The 27,729-nt window shown below is 38.3% G+C and overlaps 2 protein-coding genes across 3 annotated transcripts in view; both read right to left on the reverse strand.

Annotated features, from left to right (window-relative positions):
* Window positions 1–27,729, reverse strand: part of LOC110368380 — a 718,672-nt gene that overhangs the window by 465,077 nt on the left and 225,866 nt on the right. The window lies entirely within an intron of this gene.
* galnt14 (UDP-N-acetyl-alpha-D-galactosamine:polypeptide N-acetylgalactosaminyltransferase 14 (GalNAc-T14)) overlaps window positions 1–27,729 on the reverse strand; it is a 235,686-nt gene that overhangs the window by 68,058 nt on the left and 139,899 nt on the right. Inside the window, exons 3-4 of the mRNA XM_012853687.3 lie at window positions 21,562–21,660; window positions 1,012–1,079 (exon numbers count right to left, since the gene is read on the reverse strand). Of these exons, the coding sequence (XP_012709141.2) occupies window positions 1,012–1,079; window positions 21,562–21,660 (167 nt within the window). The remainder of the gene's footprint in view (window positions 1–1,011; window positions 1,080–21,561; window positions 21,661–27,729) is intronic.

A 27,729-nucleotide genomic window follows, 5' to 3' on the forward strand; every position in this document is an offset into this window, starting at 1 on the left:
TTGTATAGTTTTCCATTCTTTAGGGGCTGTGAGGTGGCATATTTTTTACATGCAAAACAGCGCCCCATAGAGTCGCAGAATTTCATGGAAAATGGTGTAAACTGAACTTTGTTGATGACACCTTTGCGTCTTTATCAGCCATTCTAATTCCTTCAACACTTGCCATGGTCTATTAAAGGCCTTTCTGTCAAACTCAGAACAGCAGTCTTTAAAAAAACACGTTCAACAGTAGTAATGTCCCCATGGATAATAATAAAGCTAATAAATGTTTAGGCTACCATCAATATTTTCAAATAATTATAGTACTTGACTGAATACCAATGTGTATCAGTAGTATTTTAATGCAGGCTGATTAAAAAACAAAAAATAAAACAGATAAGGAAACAGAATAATTGACAAAACTAATTGATTTCTTATAATTGTGACCAGTGACTGGACTGATAAGGAACCAGGATTAACTAATCCTGGCTGTTAGCCTGGTCTGGAGCAGGCTAGCTGCACAGAATGAATCAGCACGGTAAGGTATGTGTTACTGCTTTTGTGAAACCGAATCCAGGTTTAATTCAGTCAGGATATCTGGAAATTCCCAGTTTAATCCTGAATCTTGGTTTCATGTTAACATGATTCCTCATTATGATGCATACCGCATTTATAAAAACAGTTTCCGTAAATTGATGTTTGTCAAATTTAAGCAAAAAAACAAAACTTAGGTAGAAATCAAGCTGATAAGAAATATTCTAAATGTTTTTAAATTTCACTTATTTCTGGATAACTCCTGTGCACAAGTTTATTGGCTTCTTTTGTACTTTTCACAGAGGGTTAGAGTCTGCCTTAAGATGAGAGCTTGGACACTTTGACCCAGAACACAATTTAATCCCCGAACTGAAAACCCAGCTGCTGTGGACACATTTCTCCATATGACCTGCTATGTAGGCCTCATCTCTGTTAGCTGTGACCTGGAAGAGACCTGCAACCAGGGTCTCTGTGGTTCTGAGTGCAGCTGTGACTCACCGTTGTTGCTGAAGTCGTCCACCAGGATGATCTCATGGATTAGATGAACCGGAGTCCGATTCAAGACACTGGAGAGGAAGACAGAACAGAGTATAAGCTAAATATGCACAGATGCATCTCAAACATGAGCCTGGAAATGTAGAAATTAAAAAACAGTGTCAAAGTAAATGCCAACCGGCACACACGTAAAATAATACAGACCACACACACATTCTCAGGTGTTCGCGAAGCCGTTACATATGCACAGCGCACCGTATGAAACAACATATTGAAAATGTCAGAGCAAATTCCTGTTATGAAAATGTATGATGTGTCGCATCTAAAAAACTATTTCATTAAAGCTGGAGATTGAAACATAAAAAATTCATAACTTTTACAGGAAGAAAATGAGAAAATGGGTTTTGTTCTGGGTGGGTTTCTGCTCGATTTTATTTCATTATTTCTACTGTTCAATAACCTTTGTTCATTATCCCCTCTGGATATGACTGCGGAGGGAGGAAAAGAGAGGAGGACGAGGAGTGGGGTGGAAATAGAAAGGGTTTGAAGAAAGGGGAATAAAAACCGAGGATGAAGAAGTGATTAGAATAATGCCCAGAATGGGAGGGAATAAGGAAATATTAAAAAAAGAGGTGAAGCAGCGAGTGGAAGGGGTGATAAGAAAATGATAAAAGCATCATATTATGCATCCACTCCTGAAAAAGGAGTAGAGAAAAAAAGGTGCAAAAAAGGAGAATTATAGTCAGAAGGAATTCGAGGGAGGGGGGATAGATGACAATAAACATAAAGTTTATTGTCATCTATTTGGAATTTATGTGGTGGATCAACACAGATCAGTGCATTATTGTGAGGTGAAAGGAAATTCTCTCTCTGTCTCTCTATCTATCTATCTATCTATCTATATATATATATATATATATATATATATATATATATATATATATATATATATATATATGTTAACATTAACCACCTAGAGATTGGGTACCAAGCCCCAGTGATACAAGAACCACTGAATGTGAAAACGTTTTAACCTAAGAGATAAGACCATAGTTAACTTGAGAGCCAGTTGACCCCAACATCAACTTGTGAAGCTAAGTGAAGTGCCTCCACAGGATCTCCTAGATGATGGGAATACAGCACTAAGTAAAATCCAGACCAATGAGCTGATATACAGTACAGCATTAGTGATCCTTGAAGTGCTTGGCAAAGGTAGCGTTAACTGTGGCCATAATGGACAATGTCCACTATGGAAGAGAAGGTTGGAAGCCAAAATCAAGGCAACATGGAAAGAAGGAAGCCAATCGTCAGAAACCTCTGAGGGTGCTTCCAGAAAGGGAATCCTGCCGGAGATACAAGCAGATGCCCATACCTGAGGCCCTGGAAATCATGAAACAAAGACTCCAAGCCTTGGCTGCCAGACTGAAGAGACACACTAAGGAAATAGAAGCCAGAAGAATAAACAGGCTGTCCTCCACTGAACCAGCTAAAGTGTACTCCCCACACGAGCCAACCCACCAAGGCAAGAGACTGAGTAATACTGGAAAGGGATATGGGAGAAAGGAATATCACATAGCAATGATGCACAGTGGCTAATACATCTAAGAGCAGACCACAGTAAGCTCCCTGAACAAAGTCCAGTCAACAGCACAATGTCAGACATCCAACAAAGACTGTCAGGTATGAAGAACTGGACAGTACCAGGCCTGGGTATGATCCTAAACCTACTGTCTGAAGAAGCTGACTTCTCTCCATGATAACATAGAGGCACAAATGAACCAACTGCTGACGAATGAGATCCACCCTGAATGGCTGACAGAGGGCAGAACAGTCCTGATGATAAAAGACCGGCAGAAGGGGGACAGCCCCTACCAACTATCGGCCAATAACCTGTCTCCACAACATGGAAGCTCCTGCCATGCATCATAACAGCAAAGATAAATCGGCACATGGATCAACACATGACAGAAGCCTAGAAAGGAATAGGTAGAAACACCAGAGTAACCAAACACCAGCTGCTGGTTGACAGAACAGTTGTCCTAGAATGTAAAAGCAGATAAACAAACCTGTGCACAGCCTGGACTGATTAGAAGAAAGCCTATGATTCAATGCCACACACATGGATCCTGGAATGCCTGAAGCTGCACAAGGTCAACAGCTCTCTGAGAGCCTTCATTGCAAACTCCATGAGGTTGTGGAAAACCACCCTTTAGGCCAACTTCAAGCCAATTGACACAAATCTCCATCAAATGTGGAGAATACCAAGGAGATGCTCTGTCCCCTCTGCTGTTCTGCATAAGAAACCATCCAGCATCTCACAGCAGGGTGTAAGATACTAGCAGGGAAGGAATACATGGAACGCCATAACCAAGTGGCTGGTGTAGTGTACAGAAACATCTGTTCTGGAGAACGCCAGAGCTAAGACCCTGTGGGACTTCCAGATACAAAGAGACAAAATGGTAATGGCCAACCAACCAGACATTGTGCTCATCGATAAGCAGCAGAGGACAGCTGTTGTGATCAATGTGCATCCCGAGTGATGGAAACATCTGGGAAAAAAAGCATGAGAAACTGGAGAAATACCAAGGGCTCAGGGAAGAACTAGAAAGAGCCTGTAAGGTGAAGACAACAGTGGTGCCTGTGGTCATCGGAGCATTCAGGGCAGTAACCCCCACTGTGGAGAATTAGCTCCATCAGATACCTGGAGAAACATCAGACATCTCAGTCCAGAAAAGCACAATCCTAGGAACAACTAAGATCCTAAGAAGGACCCTCAAGCTCCCAGGCCTCTGGTAGAGGACCCGAGAGAAACTGAGAACCATCCACCTGCTCAGGAGTATGATGGGTTGGTGAGAGAGCAGTTTATTGTAAATTAGTAAATCCACCAACAATTTAATCTCTGTATTAGTGCTGTTGTTCTGTTTTTGGCTTCAGAGGTTTGTTAGAGAGCAATCCGATTTGAGCCACTTCCATATGTGGTATTAATTGGGATAGGTATTGGATTTTATTTAAAAGTCTGTCTGAACGGTGATGTCACATTTTATCCGTCTTTCACGCCACTATCCTGGATCTCAGTAAACTTCCACACATTACAGACCGTTGCTAATAGCTGTGCTGCTTTCTTCTTACCTTCCTTCGTCTTGCTATGATCTGGTCTTAATATGGTCGACTCTCATTGCTCAACAACAATAATGAGATTTGCCGGACAGTATCTGCGTTTTTATTCTTAAGTTTTGTTGCTGTGGGAATAACATATTCCTACTATTCTTCAGTAAGCCGGTCAGAGATGATGAGAATATAGATGGATGGAGCACAACTCTGTCATAGCTACAACATAATGACTTAGATCAAAGTATATTTACATTTGACAATGGCCTAGTCAAAGTCCAGATATAAATCCAGCTCAGTGTCAAGGCTTGGAAATTGATGTTTAGACTGATATTTTGCTATTTGGCAAGTTTGTATCGCTGTTAAATGTGGAGGAATTGATGCATGGCATAGTTCTCTGATCTTTTTTTGGGAAAAAAAGTAGAAAACTTGACTTCACAATTGTGTACTACTTTAATTTGGTTTATCATTAAAAGATCCTCATTGAAATGTGTGGTTTTATTGTGACAAATTCAAGGGACATAACTACTTTTCCAAGGTATTGTGTCTATCACTATTGAAACAATTTAACCTGTAAAAAACATCTTAAAGTGCAAGATCTGGTGTTAGGGATTGCCAAGAATATTTGGACACAGGAGCCAAATAATTGAAATACATCAAAATAACAATAAAGAATATAAATGGTATCATTTGGAAAATTAGGGGGTCAAAGTTAAGAGGGGAGAGCAGGATGGAGGCCCAGACCCCTGCAGGAGGAAAGTGATGTATAGTTGGAGAGACAGGGACAGAGGAGATAGGCTGAGATTAAAGAGCGAGGGATAATAAAGGAGAGGGGGAGAGAGATGGCAGGCTGGTAAGGGAGACAAATCAGCCTGATTGTAACTCTGTCTCTCTGTAGTACCCAGGGCTGATCGGGAGAGATGAATGTATTGATGAATGAGACAGAGAGGAGGATGAGAAGGAAGGCAAGGAAATGTGGGGTTAGGAAAACAGAGAAGAAAAGGAAGGATGGGCTGAAGATGAAGAGGGAAATAAAGACGTATAAAGATGGAGCAATAAAGTGGTGAAGTAAAAAAAGGAACAAAATGCCTTTGGTGTCACTTGTTCCGTTGCTTATGCATTTAGTAGAGTGAGCTAACCTAACACTAAGTTAAGGAGTACATCATTCTCACAGAGCATCGAAAGATATAATATCCTTTCATTAATAAACAACATAAACTGCTAACAGAAGCCTATTCAAACCAGAAGGACAGAAATTTGAAAAATTGTTGCTGATCAGCCATCTTCTATGGTGTGGTTTGTTGGAGCAGCAGCTTAACTGGAGCTGAGAGGAGGCGGCTGGATAAACTGGTTAGGAGGACCAGGTCTGCCCTGGTATGCCCCCTGGACCCAGTGCAGGTGGGGGGGGGACAGAAGAACAGTAAGAAAAATCACATCACTGATGGACAATGTCTCCCACTCCATGCATGGAGCTGCTGCAGAGCTGAGAGCTCTGTCAGTGACATCCCTCATGCTCTAAGGCAGGGGTTCCCAAAGTGGTGACTGGGACCCCCCAGGAGGTCATGAGATGATCCAAATTATAGTGCATAATTTCTGAATTTACTATGTCAGACATGTATTTGTTTTAATATTGCAAATTTATGCCTTAAGTCGTGGGAATTTTTCTCAGAAATGTACGACTTTTTGATGTCAGGCAGTTTTTTTCTCGCAAATATGTGAAATTAATCTCACAATTCCTAATTTTTTTATGGAAATTTACTCCTCCGTTGCAAATAACTTATCAACAATAGCCATAATAAAAATTTTCTTCTTTTGTGAAATTAGAAGAACAAAGTCATAATATTAGGCGTACAAGAATAAAGAACATTATGAGAATAAAGTTACGTAATCGTTTCAAAGTCCTGAGAATAATAACAATTTGATGCTGATTTCCTAAAAAGATTTACTAGTATAACTTTACAAGACACTCAACATTCTAAGACAGGAGGAAGTCCTAATAAAATTACTATTTTATCCTGGCAATATCATGACTTTAGTCTTGTGGTTTCCGGAAAGAAAAAAAATTGCCCCCCACCCTGCTAATAGGGGTCAGCGGTCTCTGGCTGTTATTTTGGGCGTCGCAGGCTGAGACGTTTGGTGAGCGCTGCTCAAAGGAGCGCTTGGACTCAATAACTTTATTAACATGCTAAAAGTTGAAGGAGTTCTGATTTGATCTTGAATCATTTAGTGTCTCTCAGATGCTAAGGTAAACTTACTCATGCCTCAACTACTTTGAGATGCTGCTGTACTATCCTCCATATTGGATATTATCTCATGTTCTTCTGTAAATAGGCTATAACTTGAATGTTTCATCATTTCTTTCATCATTTTTACCCGAGTATGCCACATTATCAATAACTGTTCAATGTTTACACTGGAGTTTATTTTTTACTTTTATTTTTGGTGTTTCTGATAAAGCTAATCCTCTGCTGTTTTAGAACTAACTTTAGATTAGCTTGTTTTTTTCTTTACACTGCAAAAAGGGAACTAAAAGTAAGTAAAATTGTCTTTAAATAAATGTGTTTGTCCTTGATTTGACCAGGTAAATAAGATTATTTGCCAATGGAAGGAGTGCTTAGACCCCTAAAATAAGATAATTAGATGTGCTGCACTTGAAATACAATGATGGAGATGAGTTGTTCCTATTTTAAGTGAGAAAATCTTATTCCATTGGCAGATAATTTAAACTTGCCTGCTCAAATCAAGGACAAATATTGATTTAATAAATCCTTTTATTGATTTTCAGGTTAGCGATTTATTAGCGTAGCATTCAGTTAGCTTATTTAGCTTTTACTAGTAGCCCAGACCACACCCAGCTCTTCCCCCGGATGTTTCCTGCTCCGCCGCTCACAAATTTTTTAAATATGAGATTGGGTGGAGAAGGCTCTGGTATGGGGGTGAATTAAACTTTAAAATCAGAGAGGTAGTATAGCAACTTTTTTTTTTTAATTAAACTCCAGTCTTTATAGCACTTTATTACTCAAGTAACACTGATGTGTGACCCCCGTAAGCCATATTGTTCACATTTTCCCAATAGTCGTCCATGGTCAATACGTAGACCAATGAACTGTATTAAGTTTCTGGTCCACTGCTGCAGCAACATGTTCCATAAACTCCATCACAGCTAAAGTTATTATTTATTTCTAAAACCATACTGCTGCTCATTTAATATACTGTTTTTGTTGGGAAAGGTGTCCAGCGTTTTTATGAGTATTTATTTCTAGAGTATTTGAAAATTGTAATAGCAATGATATTGGTCTATAATTAATTACATTTTGCTTATCACCACTTTTATAAGCTGCAAACACCTTAGCATATTATCAGGACAAATTCAGGTTAGAAATGATCTGTTACAAATATGGCTGAGAGGTTTAATAACACAATACATAACTTCTTTAACAATAGCCATATCAATATCATTACAATCTTTGGAGTTCTTATTTTTAATTTTTTTCCTACTTCTATGACCTCACTTTCACTCACTCCCCCAAGGAACATTGTGTTAATATTATTAAATGTATAATTGCATTTTTCATCTCTATCCTTTGGCAACTCATTTACTAAATTAGGACCAATATTAAAAAAGAATTGATTAAAGACTTTCTATTGCCGTATTATTATATTTAACACATGTTGGGATATCTCTTTCTTTATGATGTTTTATGACACTATTAATTATCTTCCAAGTACCCTTAATATCATTGCTGTATTTTTGTAGTAGCCTATCATAATAATATTGTTTTTGCTTTCTAAGCACTGATTTTAATTTATTTTTATATATTTTATATTTTTCCTCTTTTTCCTGTGTTGTGCACCTATTAAAATCCTTATATAACCTGTTTTTTTTTATTTTTTACATGACTTTTCCAAACTCTTTGTCACCCTTGGAGTCAATCTGTTTTTTGATGTTTGTTTAGATTGAACAATAGTGATTACAAATTCTTAGAAATATTTCCAAAAATGTATTATATGACTTACTACCGTCATCAATATAAACATTTTGCCAGTTACAATTCAATAATTCTGCTTCCATTCTTTCCACAGCTTCAGGTAGTTTTACTCTAAGTAAATTAATAATTGGCTTTTCCATATTTAAATATAATTAATTACTGATATGCAACACAATAAACACCGACAAATGCTCAGTAATATCAGATATCAGCAAAGTGCTTTCTGTTTTCACATTGAACTTATTTATAAAAGAAGCACTGTCTTTAGTTATTCGAGTAAAAATCTAAACCAAACAACGTGTTTTACAAATCAATATTAAAATCTCCCCAAATGAAAGTAAATGTTTCATTATAGCCAACCGTAGAAATGAATTATCATCCATAGATGCATATGGATGAATGGTCACTAATGTCCTTTTGGTTTCTTGCCTCCTTTGCAGCATCCCGTACTCTTCTGTCTCTCTTACTCTCTGCTTCACAGGCCACAAGCTATGAGGCTTAACCTCCTTTCAGGAGTGGTAAGGGAGAGGCTATCATCAGCTCACAGGAAATATTATCACCGCTGACAAAACCGCAGCCAGCTGCCAGAGAATAGCACCTCCATATCTGTACCGCTCATTCCCAACTCTCTATATATCAATTTTAAGAGGGAGCATTTTTTTTTCTTTTCTGTGGGAAATGTTTTCATTACCTGCAGCTGCAATTTGGAGAGAGCTTTCATCCCGACTGCCTTGAGACCGAGCGTTTTTAGAGCCTGCTGTGTGGGCCCGGGGGGAATTTAACCCCACTCTCTGGCAGCACGAGTGCCGCTGACACTAAATGGGCGCTGCTGTATGGCTGCCAGGGTGATGGGATCAAATCCCGCAGGAGCCACTTCTGCTCGGCCTTTGTGTATTCAGAGTGGAGAGAAAGCATTCAGCATGAAGGTGATAAAAGCTGCCATCGCACTGACTGCGCCGCACTTAAAGGAACAGGACAAACCAAAAGGCGTAATGACACCACGTTTTATCCAGTCACGCTGCGTGTAAAACCATTCCCCCGTTTTATTCATAGCTTTAACAAAACTTGCTGGAAAGTGCTAATGCCAGTGTAAGCATGGCAAATTAGGAGGTTATATTTAAACCATTAACGGCAGCTGCAGATAAAGCCTTCAGTCTGTGCTGTAATTAATTTTTACCTCAAAATTAAGCATATATAAGACCATGTTCCCCCACTGAATGAAAGCGCCAGAAAACAGCTACATTTCTTTCCCCTGAACATGTGAAAACACCTCAATTACAGGTTTCAGATTGTCTTGCCTCTCTGCTGCCCCCGACTCACGGGCTTTACACCTGAGAAGTGATGCTTTCAACTGCAAAGAGCCACATTTCTTCTGCCCAGTTGGTTACCAGACAAACAACACAGCCACATTGTGTTTCCTCAGAAAGGAGTATTTGTAGCTGCAAGTCAACGGCAGGATTGCTTTTTACTAAAGATTATTCCTGCAGGTGAAAAGTGAGATGTATTTCAACTACTTTTGCTCATCTCTTTATCCCTTTATCCGTTCTTAAGCTCTCCTGCATTTTTCAGCTTGGTTTCTTCCCACTTTCTTCCTTTTCTCTGCCTGATTGGTCTGCTGACAGCCCGTTCTTTCACCCTCCACCTTGCCGGAGTAATCCATCACTCTTTTTTCCATCCACCTCTGCCTCCACCACTCTTTCCATCCATCCGAGGCTGGAGTCTTTCTGCAACTTATTTCTCTTTCAAGACTACAGCAGAAGAAAAGGAAAAACTGGCATTTTTGACTAAACTGAAGGTATCAAGAGAAGTGTGTGAAATCTTATACATAATTAGGTCATTTTAAATTAAATGATTGAATTAAAGCAAATTGTAGTGTTTTCAGAGGCATTCTGTCATTCTCCGGACTGAACAGCATTATTAAATTCTTTTACTCAACCCTGCTCCTTGTGTAAGTGTTCACATGCCTTGAGAAATTTAAATTCTTTATTACAGAGTCATGCATTTTCTTGGAATTTAAATTCTGATGTGGAATGAAAATGTTTATTTTTTATTATTTTACATATACATCTGAAACATACGGCTGGGCAAACCTTGGGGGCCGTAGCCGCTGTCCCCTGGGTTATAGCAGAATGCAATGCTTGCATATTAGCCGGTCATCAACACGGGTCAGGAAATCTTTGTGCCAATGCTTCCACCGAGGAGCATTACGCACTTGTATACGCTTATGGGCATTTATTTTACTTATCTGAAATGTCCTTATGTATACCATCACTATACTCCTACTGTTCTCCAATTTGCGTTGCTTCATTGTTATTTCATCTTTTAACTTTTTGTTCTCTGTCATTTTTCTCTACATAGAAGGTACACCTGGTCTGGCGTTCTGTTAGCTGTGACATCATCAGGGGAGACAGATCCTCCGCTATTACCATCTAACATAGAAAGTACTCCTGGGTCAATGTGAGCTTCTGTGCTTTCTGTGTCTCTGCTCTGTCTTCTCTAAGCCCCAGTGGGTGGAGGCAGATGAGCGTTCACACTGAGCCTGCTTCTGGTTCTGCTGGAGGTTTCATCCATGCTAATCAGTGTCTGTGGTGATGAAACCAACACGGCACTTTAACGTGGTGGTGTCTGTGGGCGGCCTGTATGCTTTTCTCCAGCAGGAACCGGGATGCTTCACGGGAGACAGACGGAGCTAAATCCAGGACAATCCTGGAGGAAAAGCTTTTAGAGTCAGCGGATGACCTGAAACGAGGTGGAGGGTCACCTTCCAGCAGGACATTCACCCTAAACGTCTATGCAGAGCCACACGGATCAGATCAAAGTATTGATACATGCGGTTGACTACAAATGTATGCCAAACTTTTTAGAAGTGAATCTATTTAGGAAAAAAATTATCTACTTATCATAATTGCTCTGATTTATGTTGCTTTATCAGCTACATTAATGTTTGTGTTTGTTACAAGACGAAATGTGAAAAGATTCATGGGTAGTCTTACAGCTAATCTGCAAAGGAAAACCTGTAAATTTAAAGGGCCAGTTTGTCCACACTAACTAAACACTTGTCACTGCTAATCCACGGAGATCCATATCCGTTTTCCCTGATTTACTCTTCACGACTGCTTATTTAGAGGATTCCGCGTGTGCCGGCTCATCAGTGTTCATCTGTGCTGCATACAAGCCCTGAATGCTACCTAAATAGGGTAAAAATCTGGGGGGTATTGATGATCTGTGCCGCAGTGCCTCCACACCCAGACTGAATGCTCCAGACAGATTTCTGTTTTTACACGGCGGTGGGTGCTAGCTAATCAAAATGCTAAATGCTACATGGTCAAAATAAACACTATTGTTTCCTGGCATAACTTTGCATAAATTATTGCTCTAATACACTCCCAAAAAAAAGGGGCTAAAAATTGATAAATAATTAGATGCGATGCAGACCTCAGAGTGACGTTTAATCAAACGGCAAACCTGCAGTAACGAGCAAAGACTATAAATCTTCGCCTGCCTTTTTTTTTTTTCCTACTAAATCCTGAGTGATCAGCAGTGGAGGAAGTGATCTGAACTCTTTGCTGTGCGTTTTTAGGACCAATGAATCAGAAAGTGCTGATCTGGTGCTGATCTGGAAGAGGCAGGTCTACAGGCCAGACGAAAGCGGGCTGCTGAGCAGAGCTGGACAGCTGCTGGACCAAAGAATGCATTAGAGAGATTTAAAGTACGATTTCAGCTAAAAAGATACGAAAATCTCAGAACAGACCACTGAATCCGCTCAGTAAGGATGCATATCTTGTCCGGTTCCCTTTCCTAAAAGTTGTGACCACCACTCTGCTGCCCAGATGTTGTCCCAATCCTGCGTCAGCATGGAAAATATGTCAATCTTTGCATGCTGAAGGCTCTTGCATGTACGTTAGAAATGCAATCCTAACAAACTGGATTTAATAACAAATGAGCTCACAGCGAGGTGTTGATGAGACTTATAGTAGAAATGCAGCGTGCAGAATGGTGTGATCTAGGGCTGAACAATTAATCGCATTTTCAATATAATTGTGATTTAAAATAACGCAATTTCCAAATCGCAGAGGTCTGCTATTTTTGGCTATGTAACAATTAGTGAATTAGACACGTCCATTAGGTGTTGGAAAAATGTTTGAAGTGGGTTTGCCTCCACATGGAAGGGAAGACAGTTGCAGCAGTGAGAGAATCTAATGTTATTACTTGTTTTAAAGTTTGTATAATCATACAAAGCATTAAGTACTGGTCAATCAGTTTAATACATAGACTTGCTTGTTGGTTGGACTTTGCACTTTTTCTTCAACAAGGATTGATGTATAATTAAATTAAAAGCTGTTCTCTTGAATAATATTCTGATCAATAGAAACATTAAAAGTTCATATTTAAAATAGTCCTTGTTTACAAACATCTTTATTTAGAGGCCATTTTTGTTGCTTGTAGTTAATGCGGAGAAAAGTCAAAATTGCAATTTTGATTGAAATATATTGTAGGCAGAACGCAATCATTTCTGCTCTGAGTTTAGATGCTGCGGGTCTTTTAGCAACTAATCCACACGGCGAGGAAACAAACTGATTTGTTGTTTGTATATATTTTGAAACACATGATAAATTAAACTGGGGAAAAAAAATCGCATTAAATCACAATATTAAGAAAAAAATCGCAATTATATTATTTTACAAAATCGTTCAGCCCTAGTGTGATCTATTCACATCCACCACTAAGAGCAGTGTATACGACAGGATGTAGATAATCTGACTCTTTCCTTGACGTTTCCTTCACAAAGAGAGAAAAATAATCACATGTAGCAGCAACGAATGCACATAATAAAAGGAACAAAAACCTGTTTTTAATTTTTAGTTAAACCTTTTCTGCAGGTGAAATAATTTTAAAGCAAAAAGATCAACGCTGCAGTTATTTTTTTTATGCTTCAGCTGTAATTTTCTGTGCTGCTACATTGTTTTAAATCTGTAAGGACCTTCTGTGTTTAACAGCAGACGGCGGTTTCACTTTTCCCTCACGAGCTCGTGTTTCTGCTCCGCAAGTAATCTCAAGACATAAAGCAAAAACCGACGAAAGCTATTAAAAGCCAACAAGTCTCCATAAGATCCATAGCTCTATCTGCTCTCATCCTCTGTCTGACTTTATCTGGTGGGCTGCTTATCTTTGCTTAGCAGAAGCAGAGAAGATGAGATCAATTTTTGGATCAGCCCTTGATTAAATATCGACAAGAACCGGCTCTGCCTCTGAAAGCAGCTCTTTGATCACAAGATGAAAAGATTTCAGCGCGCCCATCATTGTCTCTGAAATCCAACTAATCAACAGAGGCGTGAACGCCACCGAGCCTGAAAGCGCACCAAGCTCCAAAAACCACACCTCAGTTTTACTGTAATTATTAACATTCAGTGTATTTGTTGAGATCTGGGGACCAAGAAGAAGACTCTGTGTCTGTGCTGGCAGCAAACTTCAATCCTATTAGCTGGAATAGTGATGGCAGATATCAGATGCATTTATGTTTAATTTATTTCCCATTTTGTCTAGTTTTCAAGTAAGTTTAAAGTCTCCAAATAAACACCTGGATCTATTTCTTTACTTTTATGTTTTCAAATTTAATGTATCAGGAAAAAATACCCCCCAAAAATCAGTGTTTAAGGATCTGGTCAGAGCAAACTCATAAATAATTGGTTAACATATTGAAACCAGGATATTCAATTGAGTGTATGCTTCATATTCAGGTATAAAATATTATTATAATCGGCAAAAAAAATCGGCTTAAATCTGAGGGAATGATAGATTATAAAATTCTAAAGATAGAATCAAGAAATATCAACATCTTTAATGAGTTTTTATATGAATATTTAAATAGTAGCACATATCAGAATCAAGTTTAATTGCCAAGTAGGTTTGCACTTACAAGGAACTTGACTTGGTATTGATGGTGCAGACAAAAAATAAGAATACAGTAAAATAAGAAGTAAAAGGATATATACAGCTGTATATATGTTAGATACAATTATGTAAGCTACAGAAAGTAAATCATGGCACCTTTTAATTATAATGCATCCTGGACAGAAAGAAGCCAAAAAACAAACACATAACTTTTTGTCTCTTACCAAGAATCATCAGTAAATAAAAGTGTTCATTTTGTTTTTACGTGCCGTGTTCCCTCCCACGGCTTGGCCCAACAATTCCTCCTGCAGGAGAAAAACAAACCGTCGCTTCCCTCAAAAAGTCGGTTTTCTGTCTTTCTGTTCACGTTTCAAAAGGCAGAAACGTGAAGTGATCTCTCGCTGCACCTCTCAGCGTTTCTCTCCTCTGGGAAAGCACTTCACGGCTCGCCTAAAGACACCAAATGAACACATCTCTTAAAGTGGCCACTCTCCGTAAACCTCCTCCTCCTTCAGTCAGGAACGAAACAGAAAAGTGCGGCTTGAAAAGTAAAATACTGACACCTTTGTTGTGTGCAACAAAGGAGAAAGTATAAAACCGCAAAGATCGTCCTCAAGGACATTTTTCTACTTGACTTAATTGTGTTTCACTCTTTTCTGAGGACAGGCTTCTCCAGGTGTTTATTTTCTCCCAAAGGCACAAGCAGGTAAAAAAACTAAAATCATAGGTAAAAAATAAACAATCGGTTAACAATCAGACTCAGATTCTTTGACTCATCAACATTTGCTCCATGAAGACGTCATAATTTAGGTTATTCTCAGATTACGAGCCCCCATCTTCAAGACAATTTGATTTTACTGCATTTAAAACTTTTACATGTCTCTAACTGATTTATTGAAAAACTGAGATTTGTGGGAATCAACATCATCTCAGGCTAATTTCCCACCTTCTCAAGAGGTGAATCTGTCATCAATAAAAAGCTCCTGGGGTCTCATTTATAAAACATTGCATGGAATTCACACTAAAAGTGTACGTACGCCAAGAAAACCAAAAATAAAATCAGATTTATAAATCCATGAACACCAGCAGGCAATTTTCCCTCATAGATCCCACCTGAACGTTCGCCTACCTGGTTCCAGCTCAGGCTCCGCCCTCCACACGCCCAGATTCAACCATAAATGGTCAATGCAAAGCACCCCAAGAATGTTAAAGTGTAATAAAAATAAGTCAGCTGATTGTTTTTGTTTTCATGATAACGTGGCATCCACAGAGAAAAAAACAAACTGCACTCGGGTTTTAATTCACTGATGTTTGACGCTTTATTACAAATAAATGGATGGGGAGACGAAAAGCTAAAGCCTTAAGCAACACCTTTCCAGTCAGGATTTTTTTATATTTAACCGTCTGAATGTATATGTGCTTAAAAACACAGAAATAAACATGGACTGAACGACCCCGAAATGTATTATGGGACTGAGATCAGGGCAATCCTGGCTGTTGATGCTATAGAAAAAGGCTCCATGGTGACAAAAATGGTGTTGAGTATCTGTTTTTTTATCCAAGTGATATTCTAGTATTATGATACAATTATTGCTGATATGTGCTTTAATAATGTAAACTGTATTTAAAGGAAAATCAAGATCCTGCAGTTTCTGTTCTCAATGCATTGGATTGATGCATTGAGAACTGCAACAGTAATGCATTGATATTTATTTATTTATTTATTCATAAAGAAGGAAAATAGTTGAAGCAATAGGCAAAACAAGATTGTATCTGTCTATAAGACCAACCAAAGTATAATTAAAGAGGTAAGTTTACCAATACCCCTTACATACATAAATACATACTTTATATAAAAGTAAACCGCTGCTAATCTAATTTAATCAGGTTTACTGGCCATGATCTTGTGCACAATCAAGGAATTTGGTTACAGCGCTCACATACATACATATATATAAACATAAATTAATTTTATCTGTACACACCTTTCTTGACACTCAAGGTCACCTTACATAGTTTAGCATAAAAACAGACAATATTAAAATAGAGTTTTAGGAGCAATTTCCATCATCACATATCTGGTATAAATTATGTACAGCTCCAAATTTATATATTTTAAATGCAGAATGTAGTTTTTGTGTGGCATTAAAGAATATTTTTCGAGTGGAACCACTTTTACAAACGTCTCTATTTCTGATTTATAGGTGATTAAACCAAGGAAAATTTTAATTTTCTTTGGCTCGGCTGGAGATTTTTCAAAATAAACTGCAAAACTACACGAAAACCCTTATAAAAATATAGAAGCCTCAGATTTTGTACATCCACATGTTGACAACAGTTGCAGCAAACCTGGACTGAATCAGCTGAAGCATATTTGTTTCACAAAAGGTTTTAGCGGGCAGTGTGAGAGGCGGACCTCTGATTTTGGCACAGTTTATCCAAACGTGCCAAAATTATTCCAAATGTGTTTTTCACCTTATAAAAAGGAAGCAGGTCAAATAAAAGCCCTGATTTCCATTTCAGAACTCCTTCAGCACATGAAAAAGCCTTTGTTATTAAGATTTACCCTGTGTTTTATCAACATGCATAATTGTGCACGACACAGATCAATAAAATGAAGAGAAATGCCAGAAATCATATCTGTTTAAGAAGCTTCTAGAATGATCAGTTCACTCCTCTGCATTGGTATGGTGATATACATTGAGAGAGGAGAAACCTCAGACACATGTAAAGTGAACAGGCACTTTACATGTTATCCGGGTCATCGTAGCAGAAAACTGGCTTTAACTGGCTTTCGACACCTATACAGGAGTCTTAGGCTACGTTCACACTGCAGGTCTTAATGCTCAATTCCGATTTTTTTGTGAAATCGGATTTTCTTGCGTGGTCGCTCACATTTCCAAATATATGCGACTTGTATGTGATCTCCTGTGTGAACTGGAAGCGTTCAACCGAAGTGTCCCGCATGCGCACTGGAGGACGCGATGACGTCACACGTAGCGTCCTCAGTGTTTGCGGAAGTAAACATGGATTATAATGCTGGCGTGCATTTTGCGGTCATTAATTTATTTTCTAACCGGAGCTTTCCCTCCATTGACTGCTCTTCTCATTGTAGTCTGCTATGGGTGTCGTTTTTCTTCCCGCTTCTGCATAGCAGGACGCAGAATAGTGACGTTTGTCGAGTATCAATGACGTACAGGTCGGATAAATGCGACCCGGCCGTACAGACACAGGTCGCATTTGAAAAGATTAGACACGTATCGGATTCAGGACCACATATCCAAGCGGCCTGGGTCGCATTTGAAAAAATCCGATCTGTGTCATTCAGATTGTCATAAAAAGATCAGATACAGGTCACATATGGGCAAAAAAATCGGAATTGGGTCACTTCAGGCTGCAGTGTGAACGTAGCCTTTGTCAGTTCCGATTTTAGCATGTTTGCTGTGTGTACGTGTGTTTTTATACATGAAGTAAACGAGAAAAGAGAGTTTTTGAGTCCATTGAGTTCATCAATGAGACAGCCTGGGGGGAGAAACTGTCTCTGTGCCACCAGGAGGTAAAAGTCTAAACAGTTTTCAGTCCAGGATGTGTGGGGTCGGCTGCCCTTTTCCTGACCCCAGTCTGGACCGGTTTTGTTTTGTGGATGAACCGACAGTGACAGGTGAACACAGGACAGACTGGATGATGGCAGTGGAGAAGATGACCAACGGCTCCTGGGGAAGATTGGAGGGGGGCATGCTATAATTTATATACTAAGATGCTGGTGAAGATTCTCAGTCATCCAGGTCATGGTCATTCCAAAAAAAAAGTAAAAAACAAAGCAACTGGACTTGTTTTTTGTAGTTGAAGACGTTTTGCTTTCTCTCCAGGAAGCTTTTTCAATTCAAAAAGTCTGGAGTAATGTGGAGTAACAGTAGTAGTAGTTGGCAGTATAAAGCTTGTTACTCCACATTACTCCAGACTTTTTGAATTGAGAAAGCTTCCTGGAGAGGAAGCGAAACGTCTTCAACTATGAAAAACAAGTCCAGTTGCTTTGTTTTTTACTTTTTTTGGAATATATACTAAGATGGAGCACACAAAGACTCCGAACTCTGTCACTCCATGCAGATAATTTTGAAAAATAAATGCTAGAAAAGATTTTTAGCTTGAAGTTTAAATCAGGAACATAGATGTAGACATATATATATAATCACAACTAAGATCTTCTCTCAGAAAAAAGAAACAGTTACGTTTAACAACCTTATAATAATAGTTTTAGGTACAAACAAGCATTTGGTTTGCTCAGTCAACAAAGCTAAAAACATTATACATAAATGGCTACATTAAAATGTAATTAACTGTTTCACCGCAGAACGTTTTATAGACAGTTTCTGTTCATCCTTAGACGTTTTTAATATCTGGCGATATGAAATGTTGCACAAAAGCCTCAAAGGATCCGCCGCACCCTGGTGAGAGGAAATGTTCCAAACTCACTAAATAAAACTAAAAAGCAGCTCCAAGTCAATGCGGCCAAGCAAACACACGCGTAAACGGAGAGACAGTCGGAGCCGAAGGGAGCGCGGGGGCCCAAGGAGACAGATTGTCTTTTAATTGGTTGAAAACTGCAGAGCTCTGAGAAGAGCTGAAGGGGAGGACACACACACACACACACACACACACACACACACACACACACACACACACACACACACACACACAGTGTCCTCTGTGATAGTAAGGAGACGTAGCCAGTCCCTGCTGACTGACTGGCATAATGAGCTGAACTGGAGCCAAAGCAGGGAAATGTGTGTCTTAGCGGGTTTCTTTTGTGCTGAATGTTGGTTGGTAACCCGCTGATAGCATCAAAATGAAAGACAGAACAATGGCTCAGAGATTCAGGGTCAGGGCGAGGTATTAAAAATGTCTGTTGATTATATTCTGCTGCAGCATCACTAAATCAGCCAAGGAAAACTTTTAGAAAGTTTGCTCCATGCTGATAATTCTTATCCTTGCCCTCAGATATATATATATATATATATATATATATATATATATATATATATATATATATATATATATATATATAGAGAGAGAGAGAGAGAGAGAGAGAGAGAGAGAGAGAGATATGTTTTTCAAATAATTTCATCTAAAAATTTAGTTTAATTCATGTCATGTCAGAAAATTGCTCTATATATACGATGTACATGTTAGCTCAGGTTTTACCAATAGGTTTAGATGTTATTAATCTTTGCAGAAACCATTTTTTTCTTTTTAGTTAAAAATATGATAACTGGGACTCGCGCCGAGGTTGCTGGAAGTTTATTTTAAAACGGCCGGTGAGATTTTCGTATCAGAGAGGCGACCGTTTGGATTCAGACAACGATGGCGACTCGCAGCGAGGAAAAGTCAGTGATAAATTATTATATCTAAAAATTTATTGGCTGATTGTATCATATGATGCCAAGTTTGACCTTGACACACATGCTAGCCACCTGCTGCGGGCTGACCCAGGTTAGAGCCTGACATGCGGCCCTTAGCCGAATGTCTCTCCCTTCTCTCGTACCCCTTTCCTGTCAGCCTACTGTACGAAAAACGAGGACCACAGCCGATGAGAAAGCAATACACTCTGGTGTCTAAAAATGGTTTAGCTTGTATCATGTGATACAGAGTTAGCTGTGCAATCAGGGGATCGCTGGTGGTTTATCAGAATCAGCTTTATTTGCCAGGTATGCGTACACATAGGTGCAATTTGACTGTGGATTATGTGTGAGCATGTTGGATGGTGGCATTGACAATTTTAAATGCGTTCCGCAGTCTTTGCTTTTACTTATTATTGGATTGTAAATTAACATCTAAGCGTAGCTACAGGAACTGATGAAGGCAGCAGATGTAAGAGAACACAACTGGACATGAAAATCAAAGCATTACCCTCTTATAACAGTTACCCTTGTATGGTTGTGTGTGTACAGTAGACAGTGTTGTCAGAATTAATGATTAATCAAACCCTTAATTAAAAAATGAAAATAATTATACTAAGTAATAATCCTGAAAATACTATGTTCTTCTAAGCTTCGTTCTTCTTAAGGTTTTGTTTTGGCATCTGCCGAACAACTTGGTGCAGTTATTGCCTTCAACCACAGTCAACACCACTCTGTTCAGGAAGTGCAATTTATCTGAAGATTGTTATTCTATTTAGTTTTTTATTGAAAAGCCACAATGAAAACAAGCTGAAATAAAATGGAAGTAATGAGACTATTTTCAAAATGCAAGAAGTAGAAAGTACAGAAAATTAATTGAAAATGTAAGAAGTAGAAGTAAAAAGCAGGTAAAACCATAATTATTTCTCTAAGTGTACATAACTGAAATTTCTACTTAACGTAACAAAGTATTTGTACTACTAGACGCCTCTGACAGTACATTGAACAAACAGAAAACAATAAAAGCTAGGAATGAAGAAGGAGATGAGCAGAGATGTATCATCTGAGAACTCAACACAAAAGCAATCAGTGTTATATCAGAACTTAGGAAGAAATTAACTTCTTCAAAATAAAACTCTGGTGGCAAAACAAATCTTCTAACAGACGAAAACCACGTTAGGAAACAGAGTCCATCAAACCAGGAACTAGAAGATAAAATCTGGGTGAGGCGAGGTCCCCCCTGGACAGATTATCTGTCCTCCACAGGACAACACAGAGACAAACAGCTACGCAGACACAGAGCTGAGGACGATTGGTGAGAGCCTTTAACCTAACAGTCGGGCTTTTTTTGTACTGTGGGAGGAGGCAGAGAGTACCCAGAAAGAACCCACACATGCTCAGGGAGAACATGCAATCTCCATGCAGAGAGCAGAAACAGTGGGAAGAAGAAAGAAACGGAAGATGGTTTTATAATATTTAAAGAAAAGTAGGATTAATGAGGAAAACTTTAAGGAATAGAAAGGAGGAAACTGTAATGTCAAGATTACGTTTTGCTCATACAGGGTTAAATAGCACGTTATTTAAAATGGGGAAAAATAAGGTATTGAGAGGAATGAATTGATAAATAGATTACAAATCAGTAAACTAAAATTAAACATAAAATATCTTTTAAACATGGACACCAAATCAGAGGGTTATTCTTTATTATTGAGATTTCTTAAAAAGACTAATTTGATAAAAAAGGATTTAGTTATTTATTTTTATTTTATTATTATTATTATTATTATTAGAATCCCGCTAAGCTATCAGAGCTGTCACACAGCATCCTGCTGAAGGAGTCGTGTAGGAATAAAAACCCTCCAGCATTCAAAAAGCCTCAGAAGGTCTGAGTGGACAGCAACAAGCAACAAGTTCTCACATATTGGTCCCACTAGTTCTCCAAAGCACCAATCACAGCCTAGTAAAATAACAAGGAGCATTCATTGTAAATAAAATGCATAAATCAGCAATGAGATATGTCTAAATACATAAGGTCAGCTTTAAAATATCAAATATGCTTAATTATTAGACTAATTTCTTTCACAATTAGACGTCCCAAACCAAATCGGTCCAAAGGCAGATTTGGTGAAACCATGCATCACCGGACCTGAAACGCGTGCATGCGTTACCTCTTGATGGTGCGGAGCAGAGTGGACCTGGCTTCGTTGTGGAAGGTGATGACGATGGATGTTGGAGGGAGGTCTGAGTCGTAGTGAAGAGCGGCGCACCTGTCAGAGGACAGAGGAATAAACACGACATCAGATCTATTGATCCGGCCAGGAGCACGCTGTCGCCGTGCAACAAGCCACGCGGAGATCAACGACTTGTTCCCATAGTTGTACTGGACACGCTCAGACGAGCCAGGATGGTTTCACCTATCAATGCAGCCGAGACAGAGAGCGAAAAAAAGAGGTAAAACGCAGAGAATGTCTGTTTTAATTGAGCTTCATGTTTTTATCTGAGATACAGAAAACTGTCAGTTACCATAAATATTAATGTGATGCTTTTTGGAGCAAAATAGTGTTCCCTTTTAGGTTTGAAGGCTTTACTCTACAGAGTACTTAACAGCTGCACACACACACACACACACACACACACACACACACACACACACACACACACACACACACACACACACACACACACACACACGGTAACCAAGCGATCAGACCTGTTGTAAATGAATTATAGATGATCCCCAAGACGCTCATTAAAATACATCACATAATGGTGTGTGTGTGTGTGTGTGTGTGTGTTTGCGTGTGTGTGTGTGTGTGTGTGTGTGTGTGTGTGTGTGTGCGTGCGCTCGCTGGGTCAGCAGCCTTTTCTTCTCAAAGAGCACAGACACACACATGCGGTATAATGAGAGGACTGGCCTTTACCCATCACATTGATGGATTGGTGACATTTTCACACAGTAGCAGCCTGCTTGCTCTGCTCTGGCCTTCATGTTTCTTTAAAAAGAAGCTCACCTCTCTCACAAATCTGAGAAACCCAACACACCAAGACAAACCCGATGGATGCCTTTCAGTTTATCTTGTTTACCTGCTTTATGATGATGGTTGCATTTTTTTATTCACAGGAATGACGAGAAGAGGACAATTTAGCTGAAAGTTTTGCAAAGAAGCCAAAATAAAAATGAGAGAAATGTTTCAGCCTCTCAATTCCTCTGATTTAAAACAGGTGTTTTACTGCTACATAAGGCAAAAGATTAAAAGTAAAATGGTAACGTATTTTGATGAGCAGCCTAATGAACAGTGCTTTTTAACCATCTATTCAATATTAACTGTAAGGCGCATTTAAAATCCTTAAATGTTCTCATAAATTGATTGTGCACCTTTATCTATGATCACCGTTGTGTTTACTGACTGATTTTATGTGGTACAATGCGCTCAAAATCTGGTAAAATGTGTAAGTACAACTTTGGCTAGCAACAAAGCCGCTCTACTCACTGGATGTTAGGAGCATTACGGTACACTGTGTCACCATAGACATAATATAAGAGTAGACGCGTCGTTGGGCGGGTTCTGCCTATGCTGCGATGCGTCAGAGCGTCCGCCATCTTAAATGTGGCAAATCTGCAGTTACTCAGTCACTTAAACAGTATCAGAGGGACTTTAATCTCTGAATATACTTTGTATTCGTAGTATTTCTTTTTTGTAATATTACAAGTTTATTTTCGTATCCCTTTAGCTACATTCTCCTGAATTTATTCTCCTAAAGAATAAAATAATTAAAATAATCTAAACTGGCCCTATTACTCCAGGAGTGAAATAATTCTGCAAACTGTGATTATTCTGGAAATGTTCCCCCTTAATTCTCATAATATGATGTTTTTATCATAACATTATCACTTCTGTGTTTGTTAGTTTATTTTTACTTTAGGACTTTTTTTTTCTCATATTATTAATTTTACCTCTTTAATACTCCCCCAAAAAGTCTGTTCCTAAAGGTTCACATGTGACACGGTTTTATGAAATAATGAAGACCACAATGTTTAGATTTAACAAATTGATCCTTATATTCATAACACACACACACACACACACACACACACACACACACACACACACACACACACACACACACACACACACACATATATATATATATATATATATATATATATATATATATATATATATATATATATATATATATATATGCGTGTGTGTGTGTATTTATTGCAGCACAGGAATGAGGCATCTTCTCTGATCCACGTTCACAATAACAGAACTCAACTTTTTTCTGCCACATACAATATGGCGGTGACGTTGACGTGCGAACCTGCGCCCTATGATGCGTCTACGTATATGATGTCTGTGTGTGTCACTACCTGAGGACCCCTGAGCTGTCTACCAGACTGCCTGACTGTAATGTCTAAACTAGAAGTGCATTCATGTAAGGCAGCCTGGAGTACGCGCTAGCAACAATAAACCTAGTAAGTTCAATAAATATAAAAAGTTTATTTTGACCTTATGTTAGAAACAGGGCAGTGTAGTCCAGCTACTCTGTCCTCCAGAAACAGACGGATAGAGAGCTGTAGACGTGGAGGAGGGATATTATTACACAGTTGGGAAGAATATTTAATGCGAAAAATACGGTATAAACTTAAGTCTTAGTACTTAGTCTTAGAGTTCTGTTTACACTTTTCGGTATAAGTCAAGTATATTCCACTATACTTTTAAGTAAATGAAATATAGTTTAAAAAAATGTCAAGTACACTGCCTCATTTTGAGCATGAAATACGTATATTCGTAGTACACTTGAATAAACTACTTTTTGCTAAAGGGTCTGTATTCAAGAAATAAACCATTTGTGGTTAAAAAAGTCAGATTTAAATCCAGCATAATGTTGGTTATGTGTTCATATGATTAACTGTGAAGGTCTAAATTTGTGGTTTAAATTTGTGTTTATTGAATGTTATCAAATACTAAAGATTGATGACGTGTGAAATCTCTGGGCAATAAAACAGTACAACTAGAACTGGTTTATTTTATTCATAGCACAACAGCTTCACTGCATTGGTAACATTACCATGAAAATTTGTAGATAAATAATAGTAATAAACTCCCGAAAGAGTAAAAAACTTAATGTATCAGTAATTTGTCTTTAATATGAATGGCTTCATACTATTTTTGGCACATTTTCAGAATTTTATTGATAAGGTTCATGCCCACCTGTCCCTCCAGAGAGAGAAGATCCTGTGTTTAGTTTTAGATTTGTTTTTACTGTTGGGATGTCAGACTAAAACTCTTTCAGACTGTTGTTAATATCATATAGTTTATAAAATGTGCCGATGCGGAAAAGTTCCAGTTGTTAGAAATCCTTAGTATAGAATATATTTAACTGTTATAAAATGTAAAAGTGATTCTGGGTAATCTTCAGAGCGACGGTTTCAATGCATTAAGGGGAAAACAATAAAAGTTACGTTTCTGACCCATATATTTGGGATGAGGGGGCCTGAAATTTTTTAATCCTTCAAAGGGGGGCGCAACAGCAAATATTTGTGAACCACTGACTTAAACAGATTCAATCCACAGTTGGCAAGAAGATACTTAATATAACAAGTTCTGCTTGATTTCCACCCACATCAGCCATGGCGTTCAGACTTCTGTGTTTACCCCAGTTCATACAGATCCAGATTAGTTTTTGAATGTTAATATTTGTTTTTTGTGAAGACAATGGAGAAGGTAGACTTCCTGCCTCTATGCAGCAACAGGTCAGCTGCTGGAGAAAAAGAGAGATTTGATTGCAGGAAAACTAACAGACAAAAACGAAATCTACATGAGGGATGTGAAGCCAGGCTCTGGCAACCATTAGACGTGTTCCTGCCTCAAAACCCCAAATGAGATACGGAGGTCAATAAGGGCGCTTTTGTAAAACTCGATTGCATTCTCAGGTTTTTTATTCAGGTGTGCTGCAGGTGTGCTTTTACCTCAGTGGGAAATCTGCACCTTAACGACTCAGAACGAATACATATTCTGTTTCACACGTTTAAAAATCATGTTTGAAATATTCGGAAATTAAAAGCTGGAAAAGCATCTTTTAGCTCAAGATGTATAAGTTAATTTGAATAAATGTAATATTATCAAAACGTTATTTATGTAATGTGGTTTCTTTAAAACATTCTGAGGAAACTAGAAGCATGAAAAATAGATGATTTAAAAAAATATTAATACATAAATCTTGGCCTGCTAAAAAAGGCATGTCCATCTACTGAACAGCATTTTTAAATATTCTTATTTTAACATTTGTTTTTTTTTGCATAAATAGTGCATCAGTTTGCCGTTTCATGGGGAGATGAGCTGAGGTTTAGCTCTACTGATCTGTTTTTTTAAAGGTGCCCCATCGCTCATCTACAGCCTTTCCTTATCAGTATAAGGCCATAATTACCAAAAAGAACAAAAAAAAAAAAAAAACACTTGAAATATCACTCAGAATGTAAATACATCTGTATGATATTGAATATGAACACCAAACATGTTGATACATACTCAAAAAATACATAAATAAATAAATAAATAATATAAATTCAACTTTTATCCAGACTTATCGAGCTTACAAACATGCTGCTGGTATCATATTAATAACAAGCACAAAAGTTCTGTATAACAAATTTAAATGCCATTTTGCTTTTTGTCAATCAAGCGAAAAGTTGTTTTTTTTAATTAAATAATGAATTTTAACCACATATTTATCTAAATCCCATCACACTTCCCAGCAATAGATCTCCTTTGCTTTGAAGCCATGAAGATAAGCTATTGGCTTTAAGAAGCACAAATCTTCTGATTAAACATCTGAACTGTGAAGACAGAGAAAATGCTGATCCGGACCATTTTTACTACTAAAGATCAAAATGGAACAAGTTTGTCTTCACGAAGTTCAGCAACTTTCTTTTGCCTATAAAGAACTCAAATTATTCATTTAGCAGATCTTTAATTGAAGCTGAGCTTTTTTGTTTTTTTATCACAGCAACAGATGATAGTTTGATAGAAGACGTTTTGTGAGTTAAAGTGTCCTTGAGGCTAAGGCGGCGGCTCCTCCAGAGGTTTGCTGTGGGTAAGAGCACAAGCTGAACTCCTAATTTGTTGTATTAACAGGTCGGCACATTGCATCAGTCACTGCACACGGGAACCCGGCTGTGAAATAATACTATCAGCACCTCATTAACTCGCAATTTGATTTTTTTCCCCCTTTAGTTTAGGGGCTTAATGATTAAGTGGGGAAACAATATTCCAAAGCAGACTAAAGAACGAAAAAAGTTTCAGGACTTTATCTTTATGATTACGATCTTAAGGCCTTTAATGATTCATGATTTCATTTTTATTCACCTTTACAGACTCTGTGTTCGTACATTCTGCTACATTCATAGCTTCGGTGTGTCTGTTTTGGGGTTATGTGCAGTGCTCTTCCTGTGCTATCATATCCAAAGAGTTTCCACTTAGCCTCATCTGACCACGTTTGTCCAAATGTTCTGGGCTAAATTTATCCCAGCGTCAACGTGTTTTTCCTCAGCTGTGGAGTCTCGCTCAGTGAGAAGGGGTCAGTGTGGCTGAGTTAATTACTTATGGAAAATCTGCTCGTGGTAATTCCAGGTCTTTCTGAAGGGCTCAGTCGGTGGCCCGTGGCCCTTGGACAGCTCGTCTGAGGGCCATTTTGACTCCAGTGTCAAAAATCCTGTGGGGAGCACTTAGTTGAAGCTGATTTAACGTGAAATTATATGTTTTCTACTCCCAGATAATGGAACAACGGGGGTCAGTGGAACAATTAGACATTTTAAAATAGGGCTGAACAATTAATCGCATTTTCAATATAATCGTGATTTAAAATAACGCAATTTCCAAATCGCAGAGGTCTGCAATTTTTGGCTATGTAACAATTAGGGAATTAGACACGTCCATTAGGTGTCAGTAAAATGTTTGAAGTGGGTTTGCCTCCACATGGAAGGGAAGACAGTTGCAGCAGTGAGATAATCTAATTTTATTACTTGATTTAAAGTTTGGATAATCATACAAAGCATTAAGTTCAGGTCAATCAGTTTAATACATAGACTTGCTTGTTGGTTGCACTTTATGTTCATCAAGGATTGATGTCTAATTAAATTAAAAGCTGTTCTCTTGAATAATATTCTGATCAATAGAAACATTAAAAGTTCATATATAAAATAGTCCTTGTTTACAAACATCTTTATTTAGAGACCATTTTTGTTGCTTGTGGTTAATGCGGAGAAAAGTCAAAATTGCAATTTTGATTGAAATATATTGTAGGCAGAACGCAATCATTTCTGCTCCGAG

This window comes from Fundulus heteroclitus, unplaced genomic scaffold, assembly GCF_011125445.2.
Source record: "Fundulus heteroclitus isolate FHET01 unplaced genomic scaffold, MU-UCD_Fhet_4.1 scaffold_36, whole genome shotgun sequence".
NCBI lineage: Eukaryota > Metazoa > Chordata > Actinopteri > Cyprinodontiformes > Fundulidae > Fundulus > Fundulus heteroclitus.